The 12,537-nt window shown below is 34.9% G+C and overlaps 2 protein-coding genes across 2 annotated transcripts in view; one reads left to right on the plus strand and one right to left on the minus strand.

The window, feature by feature from the left end:
• The first annotated feature begins 1,385 nt into the window (after window positions 1-1,385).
• Window positions 1,386-4,513, plus strand: LOC101746562 (cytochrome c oxidase subunit 6C). Its single transcript, XM_004926091.4, has 3 exons — window positions 1,386-1,604; window positions 2,372-2,544; window positions 4,370-4,513. The coding sequence occupies exons 2-3, from the start codon at window positions 2,372-2,374 to the stop codon at window positions 4,431-4,433; spliced, it is 237 nt and encodes a 78-aa protein (XP_004926148.1). The 5' UTR covers window positions 1,386-1,604; the 3' UTR covers window positions 4,434-4,513.
• Window positions 4,514-5,386: 873 nt separating this feature from the next.
• LOC101738342 (uncharacterized) overlaps window positions 5,387-12,537 on the minus strand; it is a 75,767-nt gene continuing 68,616 nt past the window's right edge. Inside the window, exons 24-25 of the mRNA XM_038018025.2 lie at window positions 12,299-12,433; window positions 5,387-12,117 (exon numbers count right to left, since the gene is read on the minus strand). Of these exons, the coding sequence (XP_037873953.1) occupies window positions 11,879-12,117; window positions 12,299-12,433 (374 nt within the window). The 3' untranslated portion in view covers window positions 5,387-11,878. The remainder of the gene's footprint in view (window positions 12,118-12,298; window positions 12,434-12,537) is intronic.

A 12,537-nucleotide genomic window follows, 5' to 3' on the forward strand; every position in this document is an offset into this window, starting at 1 on the left:
AAATTTTCATTCTATCTAAATAATAATAGGATGAAAACTATTTAGATAGAATACAAATTTAAGACACTTTTTGTTGGATTTTGTTCGATGGATGATATAATTAAAGACAGTACAAACTGTACACACTGTATTTAATCTAATAATTATGAGATGAAATTCAGCTTTCGTGCCTAAGCACGAATCATTAATAACTAAATCAACCCGGCAACACTTATTTCATTAACGACAGAGGTAAGGATATCGGCGTAAGTACTCGCGCACGTGGTCTAGTTTAGCTATTTAACAGCTGAATAAGATAATAATTCAAGTTACATTCTTAAAACGTGTGTCTAGAAAATTGTCAAAAAACAACATATTTGGAAAGAGCATTTTTACGACAAAATTATGATTTTTAGAACTGCAGTAATTAGTATTTTGTTTAATATCAAAATTCTTTAACATTCTTGGACCTGGAAGGACGGAATTAGCACTCGAAAAGCTAACTAAAATAATAAATAAAATTAAACTAAATATAATTCTATAGGATTAAGACTGTGAGTGAATGAGATAGACTACTTCCTTACTAGTTACTACCCTATGTGAATTAAACACGTACTTTTCAAGTCTTATTTTTTAGCAAGCTTACTCATGGGCAACACAATAAATTATATTTATTAGCATGCGGGTTAGTAATATTAATTAAAATGGTATGTAAGATAATATTATTGTTTTATTTACATTCAACCATTATAATTTCATAAGACATTAAGTTCATATAAAAATCGATACAACAGAGTATTATTGAAAGACATGTTACCTATAAAAAACAAACGTTTATTAACTGCCAGTATGTATCATTTCGTGCAAGTAGGTTACGTTACGTTCTTTAACAGTTAGTTTTAGTCGATTCAACTCCACACACAGCCTAACTACGGCACCCAACGCGTAAGCGAAAGTTCGACGAGGTCCTGAAAAAAAAAATTAACGTTTTTGTGCTTTGAGATTTTCATAGTAATTTTCATGTTTCTAACATCTCTACACTTTTTTTGAGACGGAACGAATTGCGATTGCCTCTTAGCCCTGATGGACAAATAAACGAACTAGAGGGCTAAAGGAAAAATCCTAATGCGTATTCGTTGGTTTTTTTCCTACCTAAGCTGAGAGCCTTGAAAGGCTATATGAGCGTGAACTTAACTAGTAGGTGAGCTCACGGGGCTCGAGGCACAACGTTGCTAGCACGAACCCTAGCAAGAGCCGTGCTTCGCAGAATCTACCACCGGATCGGAAACGTGACCCACTGAGAAGATCCGGCGAGTAACTCAGTGGGCTGTGTCTGAGGGTTAATTTACTCGTCGAGCCCTTCGTCGCAAGCGACGGGTTCGATGAGAACGATGACCGGGTTGGTCATTAGGTGGATTTTCGGTACCTAGGTACTTATTCTAGTTGGTTCACGAGAACAAAATTTGACATTTAAAAAGCTGTCAGTAACCATAGACTAAATAAAATAAGGACTAGTAGGTTTATCCTAAGAACTATAGATTTTTTTCTCAAATCTGAAGTTATCTGACGACTGTGACCCACTGTGTAATTAGGCATTTTTAATTTCAGTAAAATTATAATTAGACGTAAGTAAAAAAATAAATATTCATATTTTGTCGTTACTAGCGATTTGCATTTGGAAATGGATTCAAGTATTTGTAAATAACAGAATACAGTGACTGTTATGTAAGACTGCCGTAAGATAATTGAAGTTAAGTAGGTACGCTATTATCTGATCGAAATTGAAGAATTGCGTATGCTCCAACCGCAGGACATTAGATTTTAAGGCCACGAATACAAATTTACTTAAAGTTACTTTGAAATATCAAGTTTTAGGGTTATGCTTGTTCAAGATAAGCAGTCATAAGACGAAGATACATATTACTATTTTTAAAATAACCTCACAACTAGTCAATGGCTTTTTTTTTTAAACTACGGCTGTTCAATAGTGTTTATACTTCCTTTTTTTATTCAGTATATTATTACTGTTCCCTGTGTAGTTAAGGTGGTATGTAAATATTTTTTGTTACTAGTGTACAAGAGGTGAGCTCGCTTATCAAACAATCTATAGTATTAATTAAAAGTTAATAGAACATACAAACCATTCTGAATGCCACCACAGACCTAGTCCTACTAGTTTACTGTAAAAAAAAAGATTAACCCGTAAGGTGTGATGAGCGTCAAGACCAAGAATTCCACAGATAAGCTACCTGGTGTTAAGGATTTACTGAAGCCTACCTAGAGGTGTCATTGTACTACCTGTCTACAGTGAGTTAAATACAGTGTAGTGGCATTAGCAGATTTATTTTTGTTATCTCGTGTGGGGGTACATAGTCGTAAATATTCTTATTAGATGGCTGGCGAAAGTGCAGTATCGACAGCGAGCAAGCCTCAGATGCGAGGTCTCCTCAACGCCGTCATCAAACGTAACATTATTGTTGCTTTGGCTCTCTCGGGCGTCGCTGGTTTTACCTTCAAGCAGCTCATTGGTAATGAGCGCAAGAGAAAGTATGCTGAATTCTACAGGTAAAACTAAAACTCCCATTACTCTCTCTTTTTAAAATACGCTAATGTTCATTGAATAGTTGACATTTCCAGTGACAAAATTTTAATTGTTTTATGTGTTATCTTTTATTTATGTATGGTTTTGAGATTTTTAACAAAAGACCATGTATATCAAAAACTAAACTTAAATAAAAAAAAAATAACAATAAACTTACACTAACAAAAAAAAAAAAATACAAAATGTGTGCAATTCACACGTGGTAGAAGTGAAACCTTCTAAAATTAAAATACAATTATCCTAAACGTCTTAAGTATATGTAAAATTTTGTCATTAGTAAATAATTGTAAGGTAGCGCCCTCTGTGAATTGATATTTTAATTTCACATATAATCCTAAATTAAAATTCACTACAAGAGCTTTCATACACATGTTACTATTACAAAATCTCACAGATGGCGCTATATTAAATAGTATGTATATTTCTGTCTCATTCTTTGCTGGCTTCATCCTACACATTTTTGTACTTGTGTCTCTTATCTGTCGTTTTTTCCGTTGCATCCGGTTTAAAATCACAACGATTCTAAAGAAGTTTTCACTTCAACAATACAACACTAACAAAATATAAGACGAGATTGTAATTTTTTAAACTGTTTTGAGTTTGCCTATTTATTTATTAAATTACTAGCTGACCCGGCAGACTTCGTAGTGCCTCAATCGGTAAATAAAAGACCTGAACTTTTGTATAAAATAAACTTAAAACAAACAAAAGGAATCCGTCCGACGGGGGACACATCAAAGGAAAAATAAAATTCTTATTTTTATTTAATTCGGAGTATTTTCATATTTATTTACCTTTTAAGCCTTCTCTGGACTTCCACAAATCATTTAAGACCAAAATTAGCCAAATCAGTCCAGCCGTTCTCGAGTTTTAGCGAGACTAACGAACAGCAATTCATTTTTATATTTATTTAATTATTAACTACTATAAAGTCAAGAACATATTATAAAGAGAAGCATATAATGTGATTCACATTTACAATGAATAAATGTAGACTTACTCAATTTTGAGTTCAAATTGAAAAACAATCTAGTAAAACTTCAACTTAGTGAAAATTTGAAAATAACTGGGAAGTGTAATTAGTAATCTAAGTGAAAATATGTTTTATAATTTAAAAAAATCTATTATTATTAAAAGCTCATATTCATTGTGATCAATTATTTGAAAACGAATTCATTGACCATCTATAAATATACATAAATACAATAATAAGCTTGAAGTAACTTTCTCATTGTAATTTAAACATTAATTTCGAATGTACTGGATGCACATTGGATAATTGTACGATACACTAGTGTAAAATTAAACTGATGATAACTTATTAACTGTCAATATATTGGGAACAGACACTAAAATTTACAGTCTAACACTTACAATATTCATCTATAAACTGACTCAGTCCCACTGTCAAATTGTGGTAGGTAAATGGTGCGCTGATTGTTTTTATGAAGATTGTTTCAAAGAATAGCCCTTTTTCCCTTGCCCCTTTATGCTCTTACTGGCAAACACGAGGCAATCCTATGTGATTTTTATTCAATTTAAAGATACCAAAACCAATTTTTAATATTATGATTTAATAGACAATTTTAATATTTACAAACAATGGGTGAATTAGGGTCTGGGAAATGGCACTAGAAAATAATTATCGTTGGCCGTAACCATGAAAACTGTAAAGTATTGAAAACGTTGGAAATAATACAATGTCAATAAAATAGATACCAGATTAAATCATAAAAGTATTTTTGTAAATCATAAGAGTAATTTTAATTATTTTTCGTTACGTTACAGAACCTATGATGCTGAAAAGGAATTTGAGGAGATGCGCAAGAAGGGTCTATTCCAATCCTGCTAAATATGAACTATCATAGTGTAGTATTATTATTATTTTGCTGTGAATAATGTTATAATTTAAATAAAAAACTTGAAGGAGAATCGCTTTTTTTAATGGTTTCATTGAACAGTGGAACAATTAAATTATTGATCTGGCATCTGCTAACTGATATGCATAGAGTAAGATTATTAACCTCAGATATGTGAGTCGTCTATTATCAAAGGTGGCAATCTGTGCATTTGGACAAAAAAATGTTATTGATATGTCAATACAGATTGATTTAAATATAATCGTCTCCTTCAAAGAATACGGTTCAAAACCTGCATTAAATAAAGGTTAATACTTAACCTGTTATTTATCTAAGATGTCGTTCAGAAGAGTTTTGTGACTGCCAATGGAATACAAAGTCAATAATTCGTTTTTCTGATTTACCAATAATTGTCCAAAAGTCACATTGCCGGCTTTGATAATAGTCGACTCATGTCTCGAATCTCGAATGATGTTCAACGTGAAGTTTGAGTAAAAAAAATAATAGAAATAAAAAGCGGCTTTTAGATTCGTCTTTCTAGTTGCCCTAAATTCTAATATTTAAAAAAAATTCTAGCTCTATTATATATGGGGGACAGAATGCTGTCTCGTCATGACAAGCGCTTTATTGTTGCCGCGGCTGACTGCTTACAGAATTCTGATCACGCATAAGCCAGTCACCTCTGACGCCTTAGACACGTCCTTACGCATCCATCAGATCCAATAACTCTTGGATTAGATGCATTTAGCTCTAACGCTAGGATCAGGCTTAGGGACCCCGGTAACCGTACTCGTCGAACTCTTGCAACCTAACCCATGCATCAGGCCGCCGAGTTTCTCGCTGGATCTTCTCAGCGGGTCGCGATTCCGATCCCTTAGTAGGTTCATTCGGGAAGCAGTTGCTTACGAGTTGATAGGTTGATATTTTAGAAAATTAAAATTCCAAATTATTATTTCCAATAATTTTAATCGGGACATAAATTAATACGTAACTTTCCAGAATACATAAGTAGTATTAACAATTCTGTTGGATTACAATACACTTCATGATTTTACTTTTTTTTCCGAATATTTCCTTTTTTTATTGATCACTACTTATTCAAACCGTCCCGCGTGGTCAGTAACATACGTCCAAATTATAACATCTTTCTGGATTTGATAATGTAATAGTTTTGCTTATTGTATTTTTTTCGTTACGGAATATGCTTGTTTATCATAAATATCATAACAGTTAGTTTAAGGAAAATTATTTTCTTAATTTACCTATGTAGATTAGAAATAATTGCAAATCTCAATAGCTTGATATGATTAGTGATTTGGTTCTAAGGAACTGAGAAATTTGAACTGAAAGAATATTTATTTAGAGTTTAACCCTGGTATTTATATGCCCGTGGACGTCAAGATATGATTAACATTAATATCAAATACGCTGTGAGCTTGTGTTTGGTTATTCATTAGCAAAAAAAATGTACCCGGAAGTGAAAAAATATGTTACTGACTGCGTTGAACGTAATGACTTACAACTTACATCTATAAACATACATAATATCAGAAAATACAGGTACCAGCCTGTGTTTGCTACAAATTATACTACGCTAAAAAAAAGTTCAAATTTAGCAACATTAAGTGCGTTTTCGAATTATTCCCTTTGTCTTTTAGTGTAGATAGATATAGTGCGCAACTTGAGGATTTTATACAGTGTATTAATGGGGATTCTGAAGAGATTCGTTAAGTGATATAATAAAAACAAAAGCAAATTTATTATTTACTAGCTGACCCGGCAGACTTCGTAGTGCCTCAATCGATAAATAAAAGACCTAAGCTTTTGTATAGAGTAAACTTAAAACAAACAAAAGGAATCCGTTCGACGGGAAAAACAAAATTGTTATTTTTATTTTATTCCGAGCATTTTCATATTTATCTAACCTTTTAAACCTTCTCTGGACTTCCACAAATAATTCAAGACCAAAATTAGCCAAATCGGTTCAGCCGTTCTCGAGTTTTAGCGAGACTAACGAAAAGCAATTCATTTTTATATATAGAGAATAGTATTAGAGCTGTTCAAACTAAATTTTACATATGTCTTAGACTTTCACTAATAGGTAACTGATGATATAAGGAGTAACTTAGGCTACTTTTTTAGACTAGCTTCGCCCCGCGGCGTCACCCGGACTTATTGTCGTACCGCGCGCAACATGGCGGGACTCGCCTATCAATAATAAAATTTAATGTTTCCGAAGCGAAGCGAGGGCGGGTCGCTAGTTAACTATATATGGTTAACTTTCATTTATTTGTTGCTTACTTCTAGCTGTGGAATAATTTCATGAATAAACTAATTTTTTTAGTTAATTTTTTTTTTAAAGTAAGTATTTTATCATTGACATATCTTTTCTGTATTACGAGGCTCAATCTGAAAATCACAAGAAAATTTCTTAATTACGAATTTGGCGGGATATTTTTCACTTTTTTTCCACTTAACTTCGGCAACGATTTTCTCAGAGCCAAACTTATTGTAGGTTACTTCTTCGCGTCGTACATACTTACCAAAACATAGGTGAGAAAAGCTGATTTTTCAACTTTAAATCGGCGCGGGAATAATTTGAAAAGCACATAAATAAATTATTAGTGCAAAGGGACATTTATTTCTAATCATATCAATTCGAATTAATCATTTAAAATAAACTTTGTATTACAACATTAAGTATTATTTTAAAATTGATTTTTAATGAAAGCAAAATTTATTTTTATAATAAAATATTTATGTATTGAGCATACGGTTTTGTTTTAATTTTAATACCGTTTTGATATGGAATTCTACAGTATGTCCCTTTGCATAACTTAATAACTAAGGTATGTAATTATTATTTCCATATTAGTTCCGTAGATTACTGCGACAAGCAAATGCCCACAAAAATCTTAAAATAACAGGTAATCTTTTATAACAGCAGCGAACATGAAGTTATTACTGATGATTGAGTTTTACATATTACCGGTGGATGAATTTCTCGTTGCAAATATATGAGAAACATTTTATAGGGACGGATTTTAACTATAGTCGGGTAAGAAATACCAATTGATTTTGATTATCAACATTATTACTTCCATGAGCACGGATATTTAATATTTGAGTAGGTTTTTTTACATACGTTCAACTTTACGATTATTGGATAAAGAATGGGACATTTTAAAGATCGAGGAGTTTGTTTGTTGATCAAAATGTATTATTATAATCTATATTTTTTTTTCAGTAACCTACGGAGCTGCACATTTGCACCAGGCATTGTGTATATAAGATACTATATAATCTGTGACCAGAAGATTCTAAATATAGTGTAATGCCGAGGCAATTCAACAATTAACACCTTAATTAAATTTTAACATTTAAAAATGATGGAAGCGAATTTATCAAATTATATTGAAGACGTAAGTATCAGTTCACTCGTTAGATTAAAGTTAAGATTAGTTGTTTAATGTGAAAATTCATTTTGTCAATTGTCAAACGGCCATCTTTAATTCTTTTTATATTTAGGAATCGATTATAATCTGTTAGATACCTATTAGAAATTGAAAGTGATAAGTTTTATGAATAGCATGTTTGATACATATAAATTTCGGAATATAATAAAAAAAAAAATTACCTTTAGATTTTTAACGGCTCAGGATCGATGTGCATTTTAAGGATTTCCCGCCAAAATGAATTTCAAATGTCAAAAATGACTTTTCACATTAAAATTAAGATTACAGCTAGATTACATTAGATTGCTTTGGTCGAAAGCTTAATAGCTTTAGAGAATAAGCGAAAATAAAAAAATAACAAAAATATACAGCGTGAGTATTCCAACGGTGCGTCAATAGCAAAATTCGAAAGTTAAATTTGCAAAAACTGTTTTTGGCATAGTTTTTCTGCAACAGTACCCATGGATTAAGTTTTGCCCATGCTATTGCACCAGTCGACAGTAAAACTCACCCTGTACATAAAAATTGTGCAATTTCTTTAATTAGTCTTGAAACGGAAGGAAAATAGTTTTAACAAGATAGATTAAGATCAAAAATTTGTGCAGTCGAATTATTGCGTCTCTGCCACGACTTGAACAAAAAAAAAGAGAATTCTAGAGATTGATTATGAGAATTTATAGTATTTTCCTCCTCCCGATCCACTAACGGTGCTTTTAGGTACTTCAAGCACCGGTCACTGTTCTCATCGAACCCGTCGCTTGCGGCGAAGGGCTCGACGAGTAAATTAACCCTCAGACACAGCCCACTGAGTTTCTCGCCGGATCTTCTCAGTGGGTCGCGTTTCCGATCCGGTGGTACATTCTGCGAAGCACGGCTCTTGCCAGGGTTCGTGTTAGCAACGTCGTCAGGTTTGAGCCCCGTGAGCTCACCTACTAGTTAAGGTTCCGCTGAAGTAGCCTCTCAAGGCTATCAGCGTAGGTAGGAAAAAAAAAACGTTGGCAATTTCATTAATATACGCGAACGGTACTACTATATTATTTGAATACATTACGTAATTACGTTATCTTCGCGTCTGTTTAAAAAGCACAAGGAAGAGTAGAGGAATACAAAGGAGTGCTGGCGATTTAAGAATTCAATCATCATTGCTGTCCTGCCTTAGCAGGACAGCAATGATGATCCAGGACATAATTATACGATTTTTTTCATACCAATACGACTTAGTCGAATATCAGCAGAAGAGAAAGCGGGATGCCTCCTTTGCTATAAGACGGGATACTTGGAACGTATTTTATATTAAACATACTATCGATGCCTCCAATGAACACTACTCTACAACAAAATTTTGAAATTTTCGTTTTTACGCAAATCGCTTCACTATGTTAAAAGTATTACAATTAATCATTATTGATGGGGTTCGAAGCAAGAGTAAATCAGCTAGCTACACAAAAAACCATAAATATATCTGCACTAATAAAGATTTTATCAACTTTTTTCGTTTAAACGCTCCTCCTGTAAATCTACGAATTTGGAGTTAGCGTAGTGTTCATTGGAGGCATCGAACGTAAGTAACGTATTGTAGTATGGCCGATAACTGTTTTATTTAGTTTGGTTAACAAATACCTACACTAGCGCTATTTCGGTGAGTCTTCCAACAATAACTTGCTGTTTATAGTCGCCGGCACGTAACTTGGCAAGGGTCGCTAGATGCGCAGGAATCGTTTTTAGGTCTCTTTGGTTGTCAAGCGGGACGCGGGGAAAGACGTAGTACCGTTCCGAGCGCGCGATTGGTGAGTCAGTCGACCCTCCCCTTCCGCACCGCGTCCACGTTCCGTTCGCTCCCGGTTACACATGCGCCTACTAAAGTTGTAGGAACCCCTTGTTTATATTGAGTTTTTGTTATTATTGTTTTAAATTTAGTTTTTGTTACGAGTGTTATTGCTTTAAGTTTGTTTGCAATGCCAGGACCAAATACCAAAGACCATATAGTCGATTCAGTCACTGAACGTTTTATTATTTACGCCAGTGACGACAGCGACTCTTCGTTATGTCGACGATGAGGAGCCAACTCCTTCCACCAGCTCAGGTGCTACCATAAATTTAATCCAAGGGGTAGCACTATTAGAAAATGATAGTGACGACGGCGACACATAATTTTTAATATTAAGTATATTTTTTTAAATAAACTTCTTAACTTTTAGGTATTTTATTTATAATACCTAATACACTTCACGAATTCCTCTCTTTTCTTTAACTTTTTTCTAAGCACAGAGGCTTAAAAATAAATTATGGCAAGTAAAAAATTTAATAAAATAAAATAGATTTATATGTGGGCAATAAAAGTGACCATTTTTTTGTTGTAATGTACACTATGCGCGACATTACCCCCACTACACCAAAACCTTGCCAGCTTACGTGCCGCTTACTATACAGTCGGACACTTTGTCAACTTGTCTTTTAGACAAGACAGTCCTCCTTAGTAGCGATGAGATATACATGCAAAATTTAATAATTAGTACAAGTACGGAAAAATACCAGGTTTTAAAAATACTCGAAAGTATACGTACTGTTTGAGATGCCGCAGCGGTGTTCAAATTTGCATAGGAATTCATCCCGTATTCCATGACGAATAAGGAGCAAAAATCGATATATTCGATATCTATCGATATTTTTTTGAAGTGAAACTTCTTTATCGGCGTTGGAAAAAAATTTACCGTCACATTTTTCGGTTACGCGTCACATTTTTCCGTTACGCGCCATCTGTTTTGTATTCATGTCTATGATAATAAAATCCTTTTGTTTAAACTTTATCTAATTTAACTTTTTTGTATTCATGTCTATGATAATAAAATCCTTTTGTTTAAACTTTATCTAATTTAACTTTATTTAACCAATTTCTAGAAAGTTGCATGTAGATCATTTTTCGAAAAATAAGGCCATAAACAAGTTTCACTTCTTACGTGTGTACACTAGTACACGCACACATTTTTTTTTTTTATTCACGAATCCGATTGTGTTTTTTATTCCTAATTAGATATGAATCATTTTCCTATGCAGTATTTCCGTGTGAGTGTTCAAGTTTTTTGAGCTTCCGACTTCAGAACATAAACTTTCATGCTTGTAAGTATTTTTTGCCCGTACCAGGGCGCTATACTTCGAAGTGAAAACCTGGTTTTAAAATCTGGTAGCGTAAATACGCCTCATCTTTACTTCTTAGCTCTACCCTTCATAGTGGTAGGGGATGTGACATTTATTGCCAACATACAAAAACCGTCGCGGCAGAGACGACAATTTTACAACGAAAACGAAAGACGAAAGCAAATGAAAAAATGTCAAATTAATCTTACAATCTAAAATTCACCACAAGAATGTTCTCTAACATCAACATCACGGATAGGGAATTCACTAAATACAATATTCATCATCATCATCATCATCGTCATCATTATCATTATTATTATTAATATTAATATTTTTAAAAATGTAATAAGCGTATTAGATCAAAACATTAATGTTTTTTTTTTCTTCTTTTCTTTCCAATTTTTTTTTAAATCTTTATTTATTTCGTCATTTCCAATGGGCGACAAGCCACAGTCAAATCGATTGTTTTTTTTATTTTATTTTATTGTTGATTCCAAATGTTTGCCTTGATGTATGGCTGTTCGCATTACTAGCTGCGAGTAACGTAAATAGTTTAGATGGGTGGACGAGGTCACAGCCCACCTGGCGTTAAGTGGTTACTGGAGCGCCCATGGACATCTACAACGTAAACGCGCCACCCACCTTGAGATATAAGTTCTAAGGTCTCAGTATAGTTAACGTTTCTCATAAAATACATAAGACAGATTTGCATACGACAAATGGTACTTCTGGCTTGTTCTTAAATCTGCAGTTGGCTTCTGGAACGCCAGACGTCACCGCAAGCCGGGAGGGGGGTTGGGGGGTTAGTTTCAAGTTTTCCCCCACAGGCTGAACCGCCTGCCCTGCTATGACGTTTCGGCGGCCTTCACGTCTAAGGTCCTCCCTTGCAGTGCGGGGTCCCCGTAGGGTCCGTCGTCGTGCTCGAGGTCCCGGCCGGCGGCCACCGCGTCGCCCGGGGGCCCGTGCAGTTGAACGCAGAGGATGTCCCGACAGTTCTCCAGCGCCACGGCGAGCACCGAGCCCCCGAGGAGCACCTCGCAGGACGTTATCCTCTCGGGGGGCGTGTACACCGCTATCAGCTTGCCTGCAACAGACGAGACGGATCTTCGATTATTTTGACAGTTTGGAGGTTGTGTTCGTTTAGGCTGTATTTCTCCATACGCTTTTGAGTGGAGCGTCCAACTTTTTTATTTTTAATAAGGAGGAGAGAGAGAGAGAGAGAGAGAGAAAGGGAGACAGTGCAATGTACGTGCGCGTATACATACCCGTGTGCAGGTCCCACAGCCGCACGGACAGGTCGCGGCAGGTATCGTCCTGGGACAGCAGCACACCGCCCGCGCGCGCCAGCCGCAGCCGGGACGGAGCCGACACGTGTCCGCGGAGAGTCACGCGGCAGTTGCCTGCACAACAAAGGTAGCGTGTAAATATGTATCTACTAGTCAAACCTAGCCAAGCTTCGGTGTTGACCAGCGCGATACCCTATGAAACACATTAATTGTAACGT

This window comes from Bombyx mori, chromosome 20, assembly GCF_030269925.1.
Source record: "Bombyx mori chromosome 20, ASM3026992v2".
Classification (NCBI taxonomy): Eukaryota; Metazoa; Arthropoda; class Insecta; order Lepidoptera; family Bombycidae; genus Bombyx; species Bombyx mori.